At 34.1% G+C, this 23,031-nt stretch overlaps 1 protein-coding gene across 1 annotated transcript; it reads left to right on the top strand.

Moving 5' to 3' along the window:
- LOC107630230 (3-hydroxybutyryl-CoA dehydrogenase) lies at positions 5,875-8,399 on the top strand. The gene is made up of 4 exons (XM_016333317.2): positions 5,875-6,260; positions 6,713-6,934; positions 7,115-7,227; positions 7,739-8,399. The coding sequence occupies exons 1-4, from the start codon at positions 6,075-6,077 to the stop codon at positions 8,106-8,108; spliced, it is 891 nt and encodes a 296-aa protein (XP_016188803.1). The 5' UTR covers positions 5,875-6,074; the 3' UTR covers positions 8,109-8,399.

The following is a 23,031-nucleotide window of genomic DNA, read 5'->3' as shown; positions in this document are numbered from 1 at the left end:
AACCAAAAATGGCAAAGCAAACCAAAGAAAAAGTGACTCAACTTTTGATGAATACAAAATAGTTCATCAATTAAGCTTTCGAGAAAAAAGTGAAATCAATGGAGGCATAGTCAAATAAAAACTCTCATGTGGTTCATAAGCAAAAGAAGTGCTACAATATTACTATTTTTGTACAAGTCAAATGGCTTGTTGAAGCTATAATATCCCAACCACCATCATTCGGAAAAGAAAAAAAAAATTGGAGCTTACCTTTTTCTGTTTCAAATCAAAGGCTAGAAATTAAACTTGGGGCCAAAGATTAAGATTAAGGGTGTTGATCTTGCAAGATTTTTGAAAGCATTATGACCATGTTGTAGTTGTAGCCCATCTTCCAACACCTCTGTGCCACTCTACTCTAATTTTCTGAATCTGATTTTCTGGGAGAAGAAGAACTCATCTGGTCCAACGTTCAAGAGTTAACTTTACCTACCAACTCAAGTTTTAGAAGTATTACCCCATATATAAAGAAATAATCAGTCAAAAATTGAGGTAAGGAGAGAAAATCCAATAATCTCAGTCTACCTAGCACCTTCACAACTTGAAGTTTTAGAAGCAATGCACCTACACTAAAAGGAGCATTCCGCAAAGATGGAAGGTAACAAGTGAGAGTACTAGAGTATGGTTTTCACATAGCTTTTAAGCTATCATATTTCTTCTCCTTCATAAGGTTACCTAATATATCTTGCTTTCTCAATTTATCCTTCTTTGATTTCTCATGGTAAAAGGTGATTTGTGAGGTATTTGAAAAAGCCATTTGAGAGAAAATACAAAGAAGGTTAACTTGAAGAGAAAAGTCATTGTTATGTCAAAACTCTTTTGATATATTTTTGTTTTGTAATCATGAACCTGAGAGCTTTTGCTTGCTAAGTTAGGTGAGCACTTAGTTTGAGAGTGTAGAAAATGAACCTAGCCAAATCAAACTTGGTTAAAAATTTGGTTTATCCCGGATAGGATTAGGAAGAATTGTAGGGTATTGGTGTTTGTAATCTTTGTAAAGATAGTGAAAATTCTACCAAACTTGTGGTGGAGACTGGATATAGGCCACATTGCACAAGGTGGTTGAACCAAGATATATGGCTGTGTTCTCTTTTCTGCTCTATTTTCTTTTCATTCGTTATGAGACAAAAAAAATTGTCTTTTGCATAATTCATATCGTAAACATAGCAGAACTAAAGTTACAGAATCTGTTCTACTAAGCATAAAAAGAGACTATAGATTCAACCCCCTTCTCTAGGCCATTAAAAATCTTTATACACATTTAGTAGAATTGATTCATAGTGATATTTGTGAATTAAATGACAATATTACTAGTGGAGGAAAATATTTTTTATAACCTTTATTAGTGATTGTTCTAGATTTACGGGAATGGATCCTCTCAATTTTTTTAACAATTGAGGGAGTAAAGTGTGATCTCTCACCATTAGTTTCATAAGTGGGACCAAGAATAAAAATGAGAGAGAGAACAATAAAGGGTTAAAGATCACACTTTACATTCTCAATTTTTTTTAACAATTGAGAGGATCCATTTTCCTAGATTTACATATGTGTATTTACCTAGAAATAAAGATGAAGCTTTTAAAATGTTTAAAAAATATAAAATAAAAAGGTTTAATTACTCTGTTGGTCTTTATAGTTTCACCAAATTTTTAATTAGGTCCATATACTTTTTTCCCTTTCAATTGAGTCCCTACACTGCTTTTAATTTTGTAATTATGTCCTTTTCATATCAAAAATGTTAAAATTAACATAATATTTTAATTAGGTCAAAGATTTAATTAAGTTTTTAATTATAAATACCTTCAATTTGCAAAGAAATATTCAGTTAAATCTAATATTTTTTACACTAGGAAGGGCTTAATTACAAAATTAAAGCAGTACATGGACCCAACTAAAAGAAAAAAAATTATAGGAACCTAATTAAAAATTTGGTGAAATTATAGGGACCAATAGAGTAATTAAACCAAAATAAAAATAGTGCATGAAAAGAAAATAAAAGTTCTTTATAGTGATAAAGGTAGATAATATTTTTCTAATGAATTTAATAATTTTTGTAAATTATATAGTATTTTACATGAATCTTCTGTTCTGTACACTCTGTAACAAAATAGTTTGGTGAAAAAAAAAATTTACCTTAGTAGATATGGTTAATTCAATGTTACTAAATACAAAATTATCTTACAAATTATGGGGTGAGGCATTATTGATAGCATGTCGTATCCATAATAGGATACTATCAAGACATAGAAAGATTTTTTTTTTGTAAAATATGAAAAAAGAAGAAAACTTAATTATATATATTCACAACAATAATGTGAGTATTACAAAAAAGATTTGGGTAAGGATTCATTGAGATTGTAAATTTTGAACAATACTTTTTTCGTATGAGCCAAGCCAATTGGATGAACTGAAAAAGTTCTGCATCATGAACTATGTAACGTTCACATCAATATCTATTCTATTATATTGCCGCGAAAAAGAAAGTAACATGAAAGCAAAGGAGATGCAGAAAATAGAAATGAAATATCAAAGGAAAATACAAAGGTCCGATTCTCTTTGTAATGTATCCGAGATTTTTTTTTTTACTATTCCCACCCTTGAACTTTTCAAGACAAGACTTTTTGATCTTTCAACCATTTGAATTATTTGAAAGTATGGGGTGTTTAGTTTTTTATCAAATTTTTTATCAAAAGAGAACCAAAGTGGGGACAAAAGTCATAAAAGATAGGATATGCTCAAAATTATAAAGTATATAGAATATTAGACTTAGTGCCTAATATAATTGTTGAATCAAGAGAGCAAAAATTTATTAAAATTAGATTTATCAATGGTTTAACTTTAAACTCAAAATATTCCCAAAATGATACTAATATTTTGCAAAAAATAAATTATCAAAATAATAAATGTCTAAGTAAAAAAGAACTGATTGAATTAAGGAAGAATTTGAGAATAAGAAAAGAAAAAGATTTGGACAAATTTTATTTCTTCTCAAGTTATCATCCTTTTTATAGAAAGAACTAAAAATTCTGTAACAACCAAAATTCCTATTATGATGAACATAGAAGATGATTCTCAAACATTCAAATGACCTTGAAATAGAAGCAAAAAATGACATTATTTTAATTATAATATTAAAATGATAAAATGGATTCAATATTATCAAATAATACTTGGATTTTAATTAATTTGCATCCATGATCAAACTCTATAGAGTGTAAGTGGGTATTCAAAAGAAAGTATAACACGGACGATTTACTGCAAATCTTTAAAGTAAGGTCAGTGGCTAAGGGGTTTAGAGTCCATTTGAAAAGTTTCAAAAGGTACTTTTTTGGGATTTTAACTTATGAAAAGTCAAATTAATGTTGTTTGGTACATTTTTTTAAATATGCTTTTAACTTCCTAAAAAATTTTTAAGAGCATTTAACTTTTTTTTTTCTCAAAAGTTATTTTATCACTTATATTTATTAAAATAACTTTAAAATAAGTATTTTTATGATAAAAATCCAAACAAAAAATAACTTATTTATAAATTGATTTCAATATAAATTCTTATGTTTTAAGTTCTTTTTCCAAAAAAAGTTAATTAAGTTGTTTATCCAAATTAGTCCTTAGACAAAAAGAAGGTATAGACTATTTTGATCTCTATGCATATGTGACAAGAATGAATTTTAGTAGAACTCTTATAGCATTAGCATAGAATCCATTCACAAGTTTCACATATATCAAATAAATATTAAAACAGTTTTTCTAGATAGAGATTTTAGTAAAAACATTTATATGGAGTAATTGAAAGGCTACTCGAAAATGAAAAAAATTTTGTAAATTAGTTAAATCTTTATATGGCTTAAAACAAACGCATAAACAATGATATGAGAAGTTTGATTCAGTAGCGTTATCAAATAACTTCTCACATAATAGTAATGATAAATGTATTTATTCAAAATTTATTAATAATTATGGAGTAATTATTTGTCTAAATTTAAGATGAAGATTTTGAATGAAGTTGATATAATATTAGACATAAAAATACATAAGAATGAAATTGACTTTTACATAGGGTGAATATCCATCCCCGGCACGAGATCATTTCTTCGAAGGACCACGAGGCCCCAATAAAAACAGGAAAAGTATAGGGTACCAACATATTATCTGCCAACTTATTGCCAATAATAATTAATTATTATATTTTAAATACATATATAAAGAGACACATCCAGAAAATATATCCATAAAGACACTTCTATTAAACACAACCATAAAAAAGACATTTTTATTAGACACATCCTAGAAGACACTTCCATGAAACACAATTATAAATAAGAGTTGGCAGAAGTTGGCAGATATGCTGTTTGGTAACGTAGCGGGACCGATAAAAAAAATACTCTTCTCATCCCTTGATATTTAACTTTGTGAGTCTAGTTAGTCCCTTCGTCAATGATCTCTCTTTGGAATATGCTTATGTGATACGTTAATCATTAAAATATTCTTTATTTAATTTTTATAAGTAAAAACAATTTAAAAATTACTAATATTTTTCAGTTTTATATAATAAATTTAACTAGTATATTTAAAAGAGATAATAAAAAATAAAAAAACTAAACGGTCCTAACAATTATTTCCAAAAGATAACGAAATTTCTAATAAAAAAATTGTCAATCCGAATTGCTTTTAACCGATAAATCAACAGTTTAACATGTTATATAGATTTTTCCGTTCATACAAAGAGAAAATATTAATAGATAGCTAATCAATTTCACAAAAATAAAGATTACGTATCAAAAATTATATTTTTGTTATTTTTCGAAGTACTATTAAGATTTTTTCTCCTTTTACATAAATTAGTAAATAAATTTTTTTATTTTAAAAAAAAAAAAACCGATAGAACGATGCAAAATTAAGAGTTGGCAGAAGTTGGCAGATATGACCCCTACAATTTCGTTGGCCCCAATTAGAACCCCAAATTTGTAATTGTGGCTCCAACTTGTCCCTGCAATCATCTTCGTCACCAGAATGCTGATTTGATGCAATTGCATAACATGGTGGACACTACTTAAACGACGGCGTATTGGTTTCGCGCCCAAACCTTTTGGAAACCACGTCGTTTCAGTTTTTTGTGGGTTAAAACTCTTTCTTTCCACTAAGACGATCATAAGTTGCCAAACATCAAGAAAATCCTTACACTACGTGGTTGGTTTCCAAAGGGTTTGCACGCGAAACCAATGCGCCGTCGTTTAAGTAGTGTCCACCATGTCATGCAATTACGCTAGATCAACATTCCGGTGACGGAGATGATCGCAGGGACAAGTTGGAGCCACAATTATAAATTTGGGGTTCTAATTGAGCCAACAAAATTTTGGGGGTCATTCTGAGTATCAGGTAGGGCTGCACATGGATCGGATAATATCCGCATATCCGCGGTAATTATCCGCATCCGATCCGAATTTTGCGGATATTATCCGATCCGCAGAGCCATCGGATCGGATCCGCACTATGGTCGGATCAGATTGCGGATTTGGCAGTGATATCTGCGGATCCAATCCGCAAATCCGCATATCCGCACATCACATATAAATAGCATAGTTTAAGAAAATAAACCCTAATGTGATATGAATTTTAGTGTGTTATTTATGAATTTTATGATATTTTGTTTTTAATTTTTTATGTTATACTTCAACTTAGAATAATTAAACTTAAATCTTGTGTTATTATTTTGTTTTTGTTATTCAAAAGAACTATTATTGATAATATTTTAGGAGTAAATAGGCTCAAACAGGTGAAAAATCTATATCCGATCCGATCCGATCCGATCCGATCCGTGTGCAGGGCCAAATTTTTCCAATGCGGACAAACAATGGTCAATAGGAATTATTGGGTACCGAACTACACCAATGAATGCGACAAAGCCTGCGTCCTTATCCTATCCATGACTCAATTTTGTTCCGCAAAGGTAACGATGAGTAAATGATCGAGATACAAAGTGACATTCCGTCGCCAACTGAACAACGTGCAGTGCCTTCGGAAAAGAAAACATTAAAATAATGTCATCGGTGAAGCAAATCGGAGTAGTGGGCGGCGGGCAGATGGGTTCGGGAATAGCGCAAGTGGCTGCTATGAATGGCATACACGTCTGCCTCTTCGATGTCGATCCTCCTGCTCTTTCCAAAGCCTCTGCTTCCGTCTCTGCCTCCATCGCTCGTTTGGTTTCCAAAGCTCAACTCTCTCAGGTTATCATTAATTTTTATCCTTTTGTTGGTGATTATGTTAAATAAATTATTTTAAGAGAATTTGTGTGTAGTTAATGATAATATTTTATGGTTCTGTTGAATGGTCACTTTGGTCCTGATTAGTGCTTAGTCCTTAAACTTTTAAATCGTGAGATAGCTCTTAATTTAAATTTTGGTGGTTCGGAGTGGGATTATTTTTTCTTTCTTTTTCTTTTTCAATGTTTATGAATCGATTGATAGCATAATTTGAAGATTTATGTACTAACAACTAATAAACAAAGACTTGAGACTCAAATAATCAGTTTACAGACCAATTTAGGATTTTTTTTTTTTGGGTTCGAAATTGATTTCTATTTAATTGTGATGTTTTTGTCTAATTTCTTGAAAAATTAAGAACTTTTTGTCCTTCAAATGCCTTGATCCGCAATAGTTTAAGTACTCCTTATGTACAGTCTGAAGGTGCAGATGCTTTGCAAAGGCTGCGGTTTACATCAAATTTGGAAGACTTCCATCAGGCTGATTTTATCATAGAAGCCATTGTGGAATCTGAAGATATAAAGAAAAGATTATTACTTCAATTAGAAAAGATTGCCAAGAGTTCTGCAATTATCGCGTCCAACACAAGTTCCATTTCCATAACTCGCCTAGGAGCTGCAACCAGCAGGCCACATCAGGTTACTTTTTTGGTGTTGTATTTTATCATTTTAGAATGGGGATGTATTTACCATAAAGATTTGTTCGTATGCTGTAGAGAAAATAGTGTTTTGTTTTTGTCATTATATTATATGCTACATTGGAACTTCATGTATAATATACAATATAGTGAAAAGAAATTACACCTTATTCATTTTCAGGTGATAGGAATGCATTTTTTCAATCCTCCTCCTGTGATGAAATTGATTGAGATTGTGCGAGGTGCACAAACTTCGGATGAGACATTCGCAGCTACAAAAGCATTGTCAGAAAGGTTGTTGACTCATTCCCCTATCCAATTCTAAAGCGATTGATTTTATGTAACATCTTGTCTCTCTTTCATTGTCACCCTTTAAATATGTAAATTCTGCACATCAATGTGTAAAATTCCCATCGAGGCTTTTATGTTCCCATTCCCCACAATTTTGAGCACCCGGCTTCATGCATGTCTTGATAAAGCATTTTCTGTGGATTGATATTGATTTAAAGAAATAATAGCATCTAGTAACGTTTCTATGATGTTCTGTATGCTCTGCCAAAGCTCTTATGAAGACTCGATCTTCCCATTTTCATGTGCTGAAGAAATTTATTCTGCTCATTATCTGTGCGCCTCATCTTGTTTGCTTTGACAAATACATGCAATTTTTGTTTATATTGTGTTCTGTAATTTCTTTCCCCCATGACCCTTTAGGTTATTTCTTTTGCCACCTACCGGTCCAAGATATCTTAAAAGAATTCATAATCAAACTCTGATTCTTCTAGTTAACTACATTTTTCGTATGTAGGCTCGGCAAGAAAGTAATAACCTCCCGGGACTTCTCAGGATTCATTGTAAATCGTATCCTTATGCCTATGATAAATGAAGCGTTTTTCGCCCTCTACACTGGCGTCGCAACCAAAGAGGACATTGACACTGGAATGAAGCTAGGCACTAACCATCCAATGGGTCCTTTACAACTTGCAGACTTCATTGGGTTGGACGTGTGCTTGTCAATAATGAAGGTTCTTCATGCTGGCCTTGGTGACAACAAATATGCTCCATGCCCTCTTCTTGTGCAGTATGTCGATGCTGGCCGACTTGGAAAGAAACAAGGTATAGGCGTGTACGACTATCGGAAAGATTCGAGGTCTGCAAATTCGTCTTCACGTCTCTAAGTAGTTTTCTTTGTTGTGGAAGAATAAGTTTGCTGCTGAAAGGGGGAATAAAGAAGTGTGGCCCTCGCCTATTTTGTACTGGTATCTTTTCGGGCATGCTCCCAAGTGCTGAGGTTGTTGAAATATGAGTGGAGATATTATTATTAGACAGTGGTTATTAGTTTAAAGGGTGTGTTTATAGAGAATAGTTGAGTAGGTACTCTATATATTTCTTACTTTCCTCTCTCTATATACTGGTATTTTCTCATGTAATAATCTTCACGCAAGTAATATATTATCTTTCTTTCTATTGTATTGTTACTTCAATACTTTTACTAAGTAGCCTTGAATCTTAACATGGTATCAAAGCGATGGAATGCTCCTTGAGCTCTGTAAAATTCTTCTACTATCATTAGCTCCTTGTTGGGAGTAATTTTTCTGTTTTTAGTTGAAACTACTATTATTTTAATTTCCTATTTCCCTCAAACTCAGAAACACCCAAGTTGTTTCTGCCACATCAGTTGATTCAGCTGTTGTGCATCACCAGTAGCACATACTGCTACTTTTACTTTAAGGCTAGCCAATTGTACCTCCTAGTTGCTGGAACGTCCTCTGTTGTGTTTTCTTTCTGGCAGTAACCACCTTCCAGCTACCTTTAAAACTGTTCTGAAGCTGTCGTTGCTGTTCACTGTCGTTCAATTTGACCAACGACCAAACCATGAACTTCTCCTTGTCCAAAGATGTCCCACCATGACAATAGTGTCGATAATCCACGCGCTGCTTCTCCACTATGACGAACAAGTAGCTTTGTCTCCTAGTTTTCAGTACTTGCCCAAGAGTTCTAAATGTTGTTCTTGTGAGCTCTTATTGCATGTCTATGAGAGTTCTACAACCTTCGGCATGTTTTTTTACCGCCTTAGTAATTGTTCCATTAATAGTTGCATTCCCCTTGTCCTAGTTATGCTATTCTCTGACAAGGCATTGGCCCTTGCAACCTCCTTATTGTGTTATTCAAATGTATCCAACATCCCTGAGTTGCCTTGCTAGTCTTCAATGGAATCATTTTAAATTTTGAAGGCTTAAACTGTAACAAGCTTAAATCATAGTAAGGTTTAGCTTGAGGGGGAATTTTAGGCATAATAAGATTCTGCTTTGATATTTCACTATGTTAGATAATATCCTATAATTTATTTATGTTCCAAGCTTGATGCACATTATCTGCATAATCAAGCTTGAGGAGAGTGTTGAAATATGAGAAGAGATATTATTATTAGATGGTGTATTTATGGAGAGCAATAATAGGTATTCTATATTTATTACTTTCCTCTCTATGTACATATTGGTATTTTCCCTCGTAAGAATCAACAGACAAGTAATACATTATCTTTCTCTCTATTGTCTAGTTGCTTCAATATTTGTATTGAGTAACCATGAAACTTAATAAAGGTGGACACCTATGCCTTCTGCTTTCCTTTGTCGCTTGTCTTAGCTTTGATACCGAAAGTCTCATGTTGGGCTGAAGAATTCTGTTATAAGACTAATATGTATTGAAATATAATGTTATAAGAAGTCTGGATGACGATCAGAGAAGCTTAGTACTACTCTAATCAGAGGCATCATAATCTGTAGAAAGGACATTCCCGTTAGCTCCATTTGAAAATTTCTTTAATTTACATCTAATGGTTTGCTCAAAGTTTTAAGTACTAGAGAATTTTTTTAAAGTAGTTTATTGCAAACTAGAAACATGTAAACACTTGAGTAGCGCATATTAATAACTAAACACCTCAAAATGTGTTTCTGAATCATCAGCTCACCTCAGAAGATATGAAGACTTGATTCCAGTACCTCATAACCAAACGACACGCCATAATAAGATCACATAAATGCATTCAAACCAACAAATACATTTTGCCTCCAAAAATGGAACGTATTAAACAAGTCAAACTGTTTGAAAAATAAGCTTTAATCTTTTTACTACTTCAAGTACGTAACGTATTATTAAATCTATAAAAAGTATTGGGCCAAGCAAGAAGCATGTGTACATCTTGCTCATTAAAGAAATCAATCACACAATGATAGAATACAACTTTCCAATGTTATTATGACTCTCACCATATATTATATATGATTCAAGGGAGACCAAGAAGAACTAAGAAGAACGAAGTGCTATAAAAATATTTTCCAAGTGTTCATCTTTCTTATGTTCAGTCTTTATTTTTATTATTATTATTATCCTACTAATGCTAACATCTTAGAACAAGCTTAGAATTTAAGTTATATGAAAATCTCATACATACTAACTTTGTACTCTTTTTACTTTGATGCTTTAGTAGTTATTCTTAGCCTAAGAATGCTTGAGACAACATTATCTAAGGTTTTTAGACCCTATATTAATTTGACTCAAGCATAGCTTAGAAAGACTTAGGAAAATCAAATTTAAAGTTCTTAGATTAGATGTAATTTGAGTCAAGCAAAGTTTGAGAAGACTTGCTAAAACAATATCATACACTATTTTATTATAGTGAAAATCTCAACGATTGTTTGGGATTATATATAGAAAAATTTTAGTCGAATCAAGACATATTATATTATACCATCTTCTAAACTCTTCTCTCTATTCTTCCTATTTGTCAATGGCGGAGTCACATAGTGGGAAAAGGGGACAATGGCCTCTTAATTTTAATTTTTTACATGTAAATTATATGTAAATTTTAATTTAGCCCTCCTTAAAATTTTATTTTAGTCTTATTTTATTGTGTAAATATTTTTGGTCCCATCTAATATTTCATCTAGCTCCGCGCCTGCTATTTGTTATACTCTTTAAAATACCTCATATACTTGTTTCAAAACAAAACTTAAGTTTATATTCAGTTAAAGACATCAGAAATTGGTTCTAAAGGTAAACTTATGTTTTTTACCTAAAATCTTACCTTAAGTATTTTTGTCGGTCAGAAGTCCAAGGCTTGATACACTTTTTAAGTTTCTGTTTATTTTTTAAAAAAGAGTTTTAAGTACGATTCAACCCCTATTTCTTGTGCACTTATAATCATTTTATTTTCCACGCTGCTTCTAAAATGTGTTTCGACCTCTCGTACCAAAGTCATCTTAGAAGAAGTCAATGAAAGAATTTGCAGCAACCATCTGACATCTCAGTCACTATCAAAGAAGATTCTGAGTTACCTGAAGGGTGTAAAATTGGCTTGGGAAATTAAAATAAAAAGCTCTTGTTGTCTCGTTGTAGTAATATTCCCAAACTGATATTTCCTTCAAAATTGGAATATTGGCATAAATTCAAACCAAACCGGGAGTTTAAATGCTAGATTGTCCTCCAAGAAAATGCATTGTAATTGACTATAGGAATTCGGATTTTATGGCAAACAACTAAAATTAAAATAAGCAATAAAGTAAATTAGCAATTAAGGAAATTAGAAGTGACAGGTAAACTAAAAGTAATATAAAACAATCAGGAAAAGCAGTTGATCAAATTCAATTAATATAGTCTTGGCTAGGGTTAATCCTCAAGTTTCCAATCTTTGTTACTAATCTAAAATATTATGATAAATAAGAGTTGAAATTGTCTTCACACATTACAAAAGGATGTAGCTAATCATGTGAAGTGATGTTAGAACTATCAACTCAAATGTATGCCAACATCCATATTACCCTACTAGAAGAACTCACTATGATCTTCACACATTAGTCGTTCTCCAAATGGGGAATTGACTTGCTTAGACCTTTTACTATGGCTCCGAGGTAAGTGAATTACTTAATAGTGGTGGTTGATTATTATTTCACTTAGTGGATAGAAGTTGAACTTTTCCCACCCATCATAGTCTCTCAAAAAAAAATGTTCTCCTAGAAGAGTATAGTCACGAGGTTTGGGATTTGGATGTCCGTTACCACTAATAATGGAACTCAGTTCATCGATGTTGTCTTCAGAAAGTTGCTATCCGATCTCCACATCAAGCAACCGTTCACCAAATTCAGTAATCAAGAAGTCACCACTTCAGAAAGTTGTATAACACATTGTTGTTCAAGCTTGACAAAACGCAAAGCAAAGACACTAATACTCAAGGTCGGGTGACAATAAAAACTGACGAGATTCAAAGATAGATACGTAAATTGTAAAAGTGACTAAAATAAAATTTGTAACGTATGAAAACAAATTAATTCTTGAACAAGAAATAACTTAGTGAAATTTTAGGCATGCATGTTAATTTTACAAAGACATACAACAAAATAAAATCTAAGAGATATACTTAGTAAAAATTTGTAAAGGCAAAAGTATGCAAGATATCAAAATGAAACAAAAAGGTCAGGGATCGTGACTATGAGATATAATTAAAGGCTCATAACAAGAGAAACAACATAAAAATAAAAGGAAATACTCACCTGATGATATCTTTATATAAAGATAACATTATAAATTTTTAAATAAATAGTCAAGCATATTTAATCAAATATATCAAATCATCTAATTATCCACAGTGCTATTTTCATATGCAGATGTCATGAGAATATCTACCAAAAATAAAAAGATGGGCCCATTAAGGAAAAAAAGTACTATATATTGCAATAAAAGGAATTTTTTATTATAAAATAAAAAAAAAGTTTTATTTCCCAGAAAAAATTATCCCAAGAAACGGTAAACTCCTTTGAGATCATTGTCACCAGCCTTGAGAAGAAGAGGGGGCTTTGGGAAAATGGCTACTTAGGGTGCCGATTTGAAGAAATCTGAGGGACATGGTCAAGCAGGCTAACCAAGAAATAGATGTTGCTTTGGTGAAGAAGAAAAATATCTCCAAGGAGCTCGCCCAATTAGAGGTTGCCCACATTCAACTTGGTGCGGATCTTATTGCTGTAGTAGAAGTTGTTGTTGCCTTAAAGTTCCAGATCGGTGTCCTTCCTTCTAAGATGGATTTAGCCCTTTTGGATCCAAGCAAAGTCATTATTTTATTGCAGGATTTTTCTCTACTATAAAATAAAAAAAAGTTTTATTTTCCAAAAAAAAAAATTTATCCTAACTTTAATTTTTGGGATTAACTTTTTTTTGGCATTTCAAACAAGTTTACCGTATCTCCGATATGAGTTTATTAAAGGCGGGCTTAATAATATATATGTCGAGCTACCTTGATCCACTAGAGTTCTATGGAGGTTTGCATTGGCAAGGATCATTGTTATCATCACTAGGTCGTCATGGCCAGACGATACCTCCTGAGCATCCTCCTTAGTAAATGAGATGGTTGGCAAGTTGGGAGTTCTGTTATCTTTCCCTCTTTAAGATGCCTCTTTCGTGACGATTTCGATATTCCTCCTCTATCAAATGCCCCGTTAATCATGTGTATGTGTCGTTCAGGAGTTTGAGGTGGACGTTCCTATCATCCTCCTTCTTTATCTCTTTTACTTTTTCTTTGATCATCCGACCTTTCTGCCAACTACCTGTCTAGTCGACCTTCTCTATCCAATTTTTCAATGACATTCTTTAAATCATAGCAGTCATTGGTGGAATGCCTGTAGAGTTTGTGGTACTCGCAATATTCTGTCCGACTTCTTGCCTTTTGTGTTTGATTGTGCAAGGAGGTGAAAGCTTCTCAGTGTGGTATATCTCTCTCTAAACATCTATAAGAGAGACTCGAAGTGGAGTATAATTATGATATTTTCGGAATTTTTTCGACTTGTATTCTTCTTTTTTCTTAGCTTCTTTCTCCTTTTCCCGAGGTGGATAGGCAGTGATAGATCCAAAAAATTTTGGTAATGGGACAAAATTTATATAATATGATAATAATTTTTATAATAAAAATAATATGTATATATAAAAAATTAAATATTAAATTATCTATTAACCACTATATATCTGTGTATAAATATATGTATTGTTTAACTTATTTTTTTTTAAAAAATTAAGTAATTTTTCTCTTAATACTACCGTCAAAATTTCTCTCTTTCCATATATATTACTAAACAATTATTTAAAAATTCACTTCCCAATACAATTAGAAGCTGACTCTTATTGATATTCATAGTTAAAAAAGTTCTTTCAATTAATATAGTTGCTATGCAAAAATTAAAGCTAATTTGAAAAGAAGATAAATAATATTCTTTTGAGTTGATTTTTAAAAAAGAATACTAATTTCGTTTAAATCTGAGAATTGATCATTCTAACGAATATCTAATATAAAATTTTTAAATTGACGATTAAGTACCAAAAATTGAATAAAAAATTATTGTGGGGTCAAATTTAATAATCTAATGGGGGCAAATAAATATTATTATTATATATTACTCAAAAAAATTTCAAATTGTAGTTGGAGCGCTTGCCCCCACACCACTTTACTTAGATCCGTCCCTATGGATAGGGCAAGCTGGGCCTCGAGATAGGCTCTCTTAATCGTGAATTCTCTTCCATATTGATGTATTTTTTATCCGTTCTTGTACTTCGTACAAGGAAGCCAGGTGTCATTTGGATATGGATTGAGAGAACGACCCTTCTTTAAGGCCATCAACTAATCTCATTATGACTGTTTCAGTATGTAAGTTTTGTATTTTTAAGCATACTTTGTTGACTCTTTCCATATAATCCCAAAGTATCTCTTTGATCTCCTGTTTGACTACCAGCAAGCTCGGGGCATGTTGCACCTTATCCTTCTGAATTGAGAATCTAGTAAGAAACTTCCTCGTCAGGTCACCAAAACAAGTTACCAACTTGGGAGGTAAGTTATCGAATCACTTCATCGCGACATTGGTTAGAGTCATCGGGAAGGCTTTGCAACGATTATCATCAGAGGTATCGGCTAGGTAGATCCGACTTTTGAAGCTACTAAGATGATGCCTCGGGTCGGTCATTCCATCATAGAGATCTATGTCGGAGGTTTTGAAATTTATTGGTACTCTGACCCACATGATCTCTTCAACAAATAGATCTTCACCTCTCAGAGAGCTTTTTTCCCGATCTGCTCGATTACTCTATCTTCGGAGGTTAGCTTCCAATCTTAAAAGATTTCCTTTCAGCTCTTTTTGTCATCGAACCTCCCTTCGCAGTTCTCGTTCTGCTTCCCACTGTCGTTCAGTTTCTAGTTCAAATTGTTCCAGTCGTCCACGGTGATCGTGGACTAAACCTAGTATCTCTGTTGGATGTGGATGTTCTTCATCTTCTGGCGGATGGACCTCTGATTGAATCTGCCTCGACTGGAGATTTTTCGATGTCCCTTCTCTGTAGAGAATGTGCGTTCTTTTCCGGGGTGGAGGTATTGCAAGTGTGAGGTCATTACAGTGGGGCTCAGGTTCTGATTTAGATGCCGAGTGACCGTCTTCGTATTGATCGTCCGCCATTGTCAAAGGTTAAATTCCAAGTCTCCGACAACGACGCCAATGTTTCGAGGGTTACTTGAAACGATAATTTCGGCCTGAACGTGAGGTCCAGACTCCTTATGAGGCAGCGTCCGACTTGTTCTTCCACCGAAGTGCCGCCGTCCGAGTTCCTTATGAAGAGGTGGAAGTTGGCACCTGTTAGAGACTTCGATGCTTAAGTTAGCAACGGCTTTAGGCAATTTTTTAGTTGATTAAAATGTGTCTATACCTGAAAGGTGTCAGTGTATTTATAATAGAGTCGATAACCACCTTTTTGGAGTAGTTCTACCTTTTTTGGTGGATGATCGTTCCCTTTATCTTGAGAATTTGTTAGGATCTATCTTTTAGGTGAGATAGTTGGAATAATTTGGGGGGCAGTTATTTATTTTGGACAAATAAAACTGATCCCTCTTGTCGTGTCCGACTTTTTAAAGCGGTCGAGTAAATGGTAGATACCATCCTTTTTAGGTGGGCCTTTTTATTTTTATTAGATCTGACTTTATGTTTTGGAACAAGATATGAACAATAATCGAATAGCATCATTTGAAAACTCCACTATATTTAATGATATTACAATTTTCCAAGGAGTTGGTCAAATGCTCATTTGGATCTTCATGGGTCTTGAAAATTGGCAATTGCTTTGGACAAATTGAATTAGATTAATTTTTAATTCAACTATAAAAAACAAAAATTTAATTCAAAATTATTGGCTGCAATTGGAGTTCTAACGATGTTGGAAGCATGGCCATCCAAACTGGGTGCAACGTAGTTCCTCATGATCCGTCGGTGCAACTTAGTTTCTTCTTCCATTGTGTTATATTCTAAACTTCCTTCTTGTATGTTTGGACAGAATTCTATTAAGGTGGGTTATATATACTTGCCTAGTTGCCTTGCTGCTTTGTTTTTTTACAGGTCTTTTTAATTTTAAGATTGAAAAATAATGTTTCTTGATTTTTTCTTCTATTCATACAATTGAAAACATAATTCAAAGTTTGATCAAAGAAACAATGAGATAGAAAATAAATAAAAAGAAATATATTGATAAAAAATTGTAACTAAAGCTGATAAATTAAACAGCAACCTAAAATAAAATGATATTATGCAAGTAATAACAACTTTTATTTTACCATTCTTTTACGTATTATGTAGCAAATTAATAAAGGAACACTCGAAGGTGCAAAACTTCAATTGTAGTATAAAAGAAAGAAAAATGATGCAACTTATAATAAAACTTGATTCAGTCTGACTCGATCAAAGTAAACATTAAGGCCAAACTTCAAAAAAAACTTCGAGGATACGATGACTTTTGGTACTTAAAGACTTGCGTATAATTTTAGTCAAAAACTAAAACGAAAGATATTGGTGAATTAATGTGCTTTTCTCCTACTAGAAAAGTCATCCTTAGTGACGACTTTATCAACGCTAAGACATCGGTGACCTATTTTACTAACGACCAGCGTGTTGATAAAAGTCCGTTAGACAAATTTAGTTAGTAATTTAGTTTAATTATTTTGTCTGTTTTATAGTTTTATCAAATTTTTAATTAAATATTTATATTTTTTTTAATTGGGTTCTAGAATTAATATTTTTTTTTAATTAGGTTCCTACCATAATAAAACCGATTAGTTTAACAAAGGGATAAGTATTATTTTGGTCCCTAACGTTGAGAGTCAGAATCGAAACCGTCCCTGATGTAATTTTTTATTTAAAATCATCCTTAATGTTGCATTTTATTTTAAAATCGTCCTTTCTAATAATTTTTTTTCTAAATGACAAAAATACCCTTTCTTCTTGTTCTTCTTCTTCTTCCAGGAGAACCTTTCTTCTTGTTCTTCTTCTTCTTCCATTAACAAAATAAAAATACAGAGTTAAAAAAAAAAAAAAAACACACAACTCAAAATCAGAAATTCAAGAAATCCAAAAACAAATCAACAATAAATCCAAAATAAAAAAAAAAGCAACAGCACAACAATGATGAACCAATCCATTATTCAAATCCATATTCAACAAATCAAAATCAAATTCAACAAATCAAATCCAGATTCAACAAATCAACACACAACAATGATAAAATCAGAAAATAACAAATTAAAATCAGATTAAAAGCAGAAACAGAAGCAGACCCAGAAGATGTAAAAGCAGAAGCACTCATGCAGAAGCAGAAATTAAAGTAGAAGACAAAGCAGAAGATCCAGAAGCAGAAGATCCAGAAGCAGAAGCACTCAAGCAGACCCAGAAAAAGCAGAAGACGAAGCAAAAACAGAGATCGAAGCAAGAAGCAGAAGCGGCGAGGTGGCGAGGAGCAGTGCTGGCGGGGTCCCCCTCCCGATGACGACGTGACAGCGGCGGCGAATCCTCAGTCACAGAAGAAGAAGCAGAAGCTCAGGCAAAAACAAAAGTTCAAGTAGAAGCAGAAGAAGAAGAGGCAGAAGAAGAAGCAGAGAGGCAGTCACAGAAGAAGCAATGCCGGCGGGATCCCCCTCCCGATGACGACGCGACAGCGGCGGCCAACCCTCAGTCACAGAAGAAGCAGAAGTTCAAGAAGAAGCAGATTTTTAATTTTATAATTTTTTTAATTAAAGTAGGAGTAAGGGTATTTTAGAAATAAAGTTAAAAATTTATTAAAAATGACTATTTAAATATGAAAAAAAACGTTAAGGATGATTATAAATCAATAATTACATTAGGGACGGGTTCGAGTTTGACCTTCAACGTTAGGGACCAAAACAATACTTATCCCTTTAACAAATATTCCATTTCCAAATGGAAGATACTCAATTTTTTTTTAAATTCCTAATTGTGTCTCTCGTTTATTTTCGTAAAGACAAAATTAATCCTCTCACTTCTCTTCTTCCTCCCCTCCGACTTCCTCTTCTATTTCCGCTTCTCCCTCTCCCACCCTCACTCCTCTCACCTCCCACCTCCCACCTCCGTCGACCCTCCTTTCTCTCCCTCTTCTCCAATTCTACCCATGACGACCTATCCTTCCACCTCTCGAGCTTGACTTCGATGACCAGAACACAAGGCTACCAATGAAACCTTCTTAGTCAAAGTGAAGTCAACGATCTCATCCATATCAATTTTCTCATCACCAACACGCTTCTAATCAAAGCATTGAACCAAAAGAGTAATGGTAAAACTTATTGCCCTAAGAGCCAACCCTTTACCGGGGTAAGCCCTTCTCCCCAACCCAAATGCAATCAACTTTTTCAACTCCCCTTTTCTCTCGAAGCTTTCCGACTTGAAGCTCGTTGCTTCATCCCAGTTCTTGGGGTCCCGGTGAATGGTCCAACCATTGATGAGGACTATGGTGTCTTTTGGGACCTTTGTAGCCTCCTACGGTGCACTCTTTGACAGAGGAGTGGGGTAGCAGCAAGGGTGCTAGCGTGTACAAACAAAACGTCTCGTTGATAACATTTCTTAAGTAAGTGAATTTTGGAATGTCGGATTTGTCTACTATGCGATCTTGACCAACGTGAGTGTGAGACCGTCACCTTCAACTTCTTCACCTTCATTGTAATCACCAGTCTGCTGCTTCGATCTAGCAGGAGCATCGTCGAATTCTTCTTTGGCCACTTTCCACGCCTCAAGAGAGAGAAAGACAGAACGAGAGAGACCCCGAAAGAGAGATCACGTTGCAGGGTTGAGGAAGAGCGAGGTGGCAGAGGGTGAAAGCTGCTGCCATCGTTGTCGAAAGAGGTCACCAACGAGATGCTTCCTTCCCGTCCGTTGTGGGTGTTTGTCGTCTCAGATTCGACCTCCGTTCTACTTCGTTTTGTTTTTATCTTTTTTCTACTTCATTTTGCTTCATTTTGCTTTTGTTCATTCTACTTCTGTTTTTGCTTTTGAATTGGTTTTACTTCTATCCAATGATTATGTTAAAAAAAATTTTGATTGTGCTAAAAGATTCTGATTATGTGTGTTTGCTTGCAATTAAAATGATTATGTTATGACAAAAATTCTGGTTCTAATCGTGCTAAAAATTGATTGTGACAAAAATTTTAGTTTTGAATTTGTATTGATTATGACAAAAAATTTGCTATGGAAGAAAAGGAGCTTGTTGGTAGAGGGAAGGTGGTGACAGAAAAGGAGAGAGAGAAAATGGTGGAGAACGGTGAGGGTGGAAGAAAGAAAGGAAAGGTGAGGGGAAATTATTAAATTTATACTTTATAAACGTTTTTTAATGTTTATTATTAATAAATACTTATCAATTGTAATTTTTATTAATGTACGACCGCTAGCAATAACTAAACCACGCCACTATCCTTCACCCTATCCTATGGTAATATCTCTGGCCATGTATGTATCTTGTTTAATTTTTTTTTGTCTTAACTAATTTTTCAAAAAATTTCAGCCGAATCTCTCCTAAAATGAAGACACTCCATGTTTTAAAATTTCAGTAGAGTATTTTTTTTTTTAATTTCGACAAAATCTCTCCTACCAATAGGATACTCCACAATCCAATTTCAATTTATATAGGAATCTCAACTCTAATTTTATGCATTATATCATAATAATAATTATATAAACATCATACAATTTATGCATTACGAATAATTTTAGTCAAAAACTAAAATTAAAGATATTGGTGAGTTAATGTGCTTTTTTCCTACTAAAAAAATCATCATTAGCGACGACTTTACTAATGGTTAAAGCATTGGTGACCTATTTTACTAACGACTAGAGTGCCGATAAACATTACAAGAAAAACGTTGAGTACTGTCGGATTGAATTTGACGGAATGAACGTCGGCAAAAATTGTTTATCGACGGATTATTTCGTCCGACGCTAATTATCAACAAATTTTCTGTCAGTTTTTTAATGAATTTATCGAGATTAAGTTGCTGATTACCGTCGGATTACTCCAACAATAACTTTGGCGCTATATTATGTGCTTTGCTGCCCAATTACCGTTGGATTGTTTTGCCGGTAAATTATACGGTAGACTTTTTTTTCAATTAAGACATAATTAGTAGTCAAATTAAAATTCTTGTTAACATAATTAAGGCAGAAATTCAAAATTACTAGAAATCAACTAATAATTTTATTAAATATCAATTGTCTTAATATAATAAAATGTCACAGAAGTATAATACAATGAAATAGACATAAAATAAATGAAAAACCGAGACCCTACAGATCCTAGTAATTGTTGTCGTCATCATCTTCCCCCTGTTGAGGCGACTGAGTAGATGCTGATGTTGGTGTCCCACCAGCAACACCGCTGCTGCCTCCAGCACGCATCTGCTCGTTATACACCTTCATCTACTCTCGCAAACGCTCTAGTTGCTCCAGCTTCTCCATCATTTGCAAGTTGATGGCCGCTGTGTCTCCTATGCGTGCAAGAAGCTCGTTATACCTCTACTCAAACTACTGAGCTTGTTGGTGAAGCTCCTGTGTGAGCTTCTGCGCCTCCTCCCTCAAGTCGACAACTTTCTTGGGATTGGAAGGCTAGTGGCAGAGGCAGAGGCAGATGAAGCCACCAATGCGGAGGTGCGGAGGCCGCTGGTGAAGAACGACCCCAACTCGAAGCGGAGATTCTTGTGGGGCTCAAAGGCAGTCTCGCGCCAGACCCTATCAGGATCTACCACTGAGGTATCGAAGCTGGGGTCGTCATTCCCACTAGGTGGATGAGATTGCTGGGTCACGGCCTCCAATCTGTGCGTGTATTCCTCCAGTGTAACACACATTGTGATTAGGATAACAGTTAATTGACTTTAAACAGAATAAATTTCAAATTTAGAATCCATTGAAACTCACATAATGAGTCGTAGACCGCTCATCAGCAAATTTTTTTTTTGTTGACCTTCAAAGTATGGGCATACTTGAAAGTCTCCGCCAGTGTCGCCTCACTATCCAATGACTTAGACTACACATATTGAAATCAACCAATTAAACAAATCAAGAAACAACTAATTCAAGTAATAATTAACAAGCATAGTGAACTACTTACCAGCCTCCTCTTTGTCTTCATGAAGGTCATCGACCCACCCGTATACTTCAACGGCCTCGACAAAGCCTTGTTAGCGACGTTCGTCAGACAGTGACGCTTGAACCCCTCGTTAGTTATAAAATGGGCTTCCAATTCCTTCTTGATAGATGGACAGATCTAGGTCATTGGGTGGCTGTGCCCCTGACAAACGTCGCTCATCATCTGCTGACGCGTTTAGCTGTCCAGTGGTCGTAGATCTTCCTGATCATGAGATTATGTTCCGTATCCCATATGAATTTCAACTACACAAAGTGATTCAACAACATTAGTTAGTCAAAATAGAATACAGTTCAAGTACATTTAATTCAACAACATTGTGTTTTTACCGCCCACTTCTAAAACCATCACTCTTTGGTCTCAGCAAGGATTTTCGTGTAGCTTGGCCATGGATGGTCGTACATTGACTGAATCACCTCAGAGATCTCCTGTATACATGCATTGTTGTTCGGTGCAAACCTACCAAGGAAAAAACTTAAGATTAACAAACACATAAAAACACATAAACCTTATCAGTATAAAAGACATTAAAATATTAATAACTCATGCTTGCATACCATCAGGCCAAATCCGAATCCATATGACGGGCGGTGGTGGAGGGACATCCTGTTGGGATGCATTAGTCAAATCACCCACCGTGGGCTCTATCACTGACGCTAGATCTATAGGGGGCGTGGCAGAAGGAGGCACGAAATTCGGGTTCGGGACCATGATGAACTGCTGGTCCGTTGGACCCGCCTGTGACATCACAGGAGTCGACAGAGTAGTCGGGGTAGAGGGCGATAACTGAGCAGTCCTTGGGAATTTAGTGGAAACCCTTCCTCTACCACGACCATGAGACCCACTCGATCTACCTTTGCTACTTGTCGTCATGTCTACAAAGAGAATAAATAATCAACACTAATTAGCATATATATTACACAAATCCTTCAACATTTACATTATTTCAAAAAAATTTTGACTTAACCTCCCCTAAAATTGGACATGTATCAACCTTTACAGTTCCCACAAATCCAATCAACCTCAATCCGCAACATCACTCAACAAAACTCAATTTAATTCACAATATATCCAGCAGAATATATTAACTTGTTTATATATTGAAAATGCAACATTCTCATTAATTCATAGAAGTTATTACATATAAATAAGAGTATACAATATAGCGTGCACTTGTACTTAGCATATACATATATCTATCTCTATTTGGAACCATAGTGCTAAATATGAAGTTTGATTAATGGTCATGTAAATTTACTTGAAAGTGTATCTTAATTTTTGCCGATAAATTCCACGCTACATTTCGCGCTTATTTTTCCTGTTTTCCTCCAACTATTACCGGCAAATTTACCGTCAAAAATATAAATCCGCCGATAATGATTTGACCTTTCGAATTCCATATGAAAACTGTCTATAAGTCTATCAGTAAAGTCGACGCTAATGTGTAACACTAAATTTGATGGTAAATCTAACGGTACTCAACGTTTTTCTTATAGTGAAAAGTCCGTTAGACAAGTCCAATTAGTAATTTTTGACCAATTTTATTTATTATTATTGTCGACATATTTTACCTTGGATAAATTTATTTATTATTATTACCGACGTCTT

This window comes from Arachis ipaensis, chromosome B03 (assembly GCF_000816755.2).
Source record: "Arachis ipaensis cultivar K30076 chromosome B03, Araip1.1, whole genome shotgun sequence".
Taxonomy (NCBI): domain Eukaryota; kingdom Viridiplantae; phylum Streptophyta; class Magnoliopsida; order Fabales; family Fabaceae; genus Arachis; species Arachis ipaensis.
This window is presented reverse-complemented; position numbering and strand designations above follow the sequence as displayed.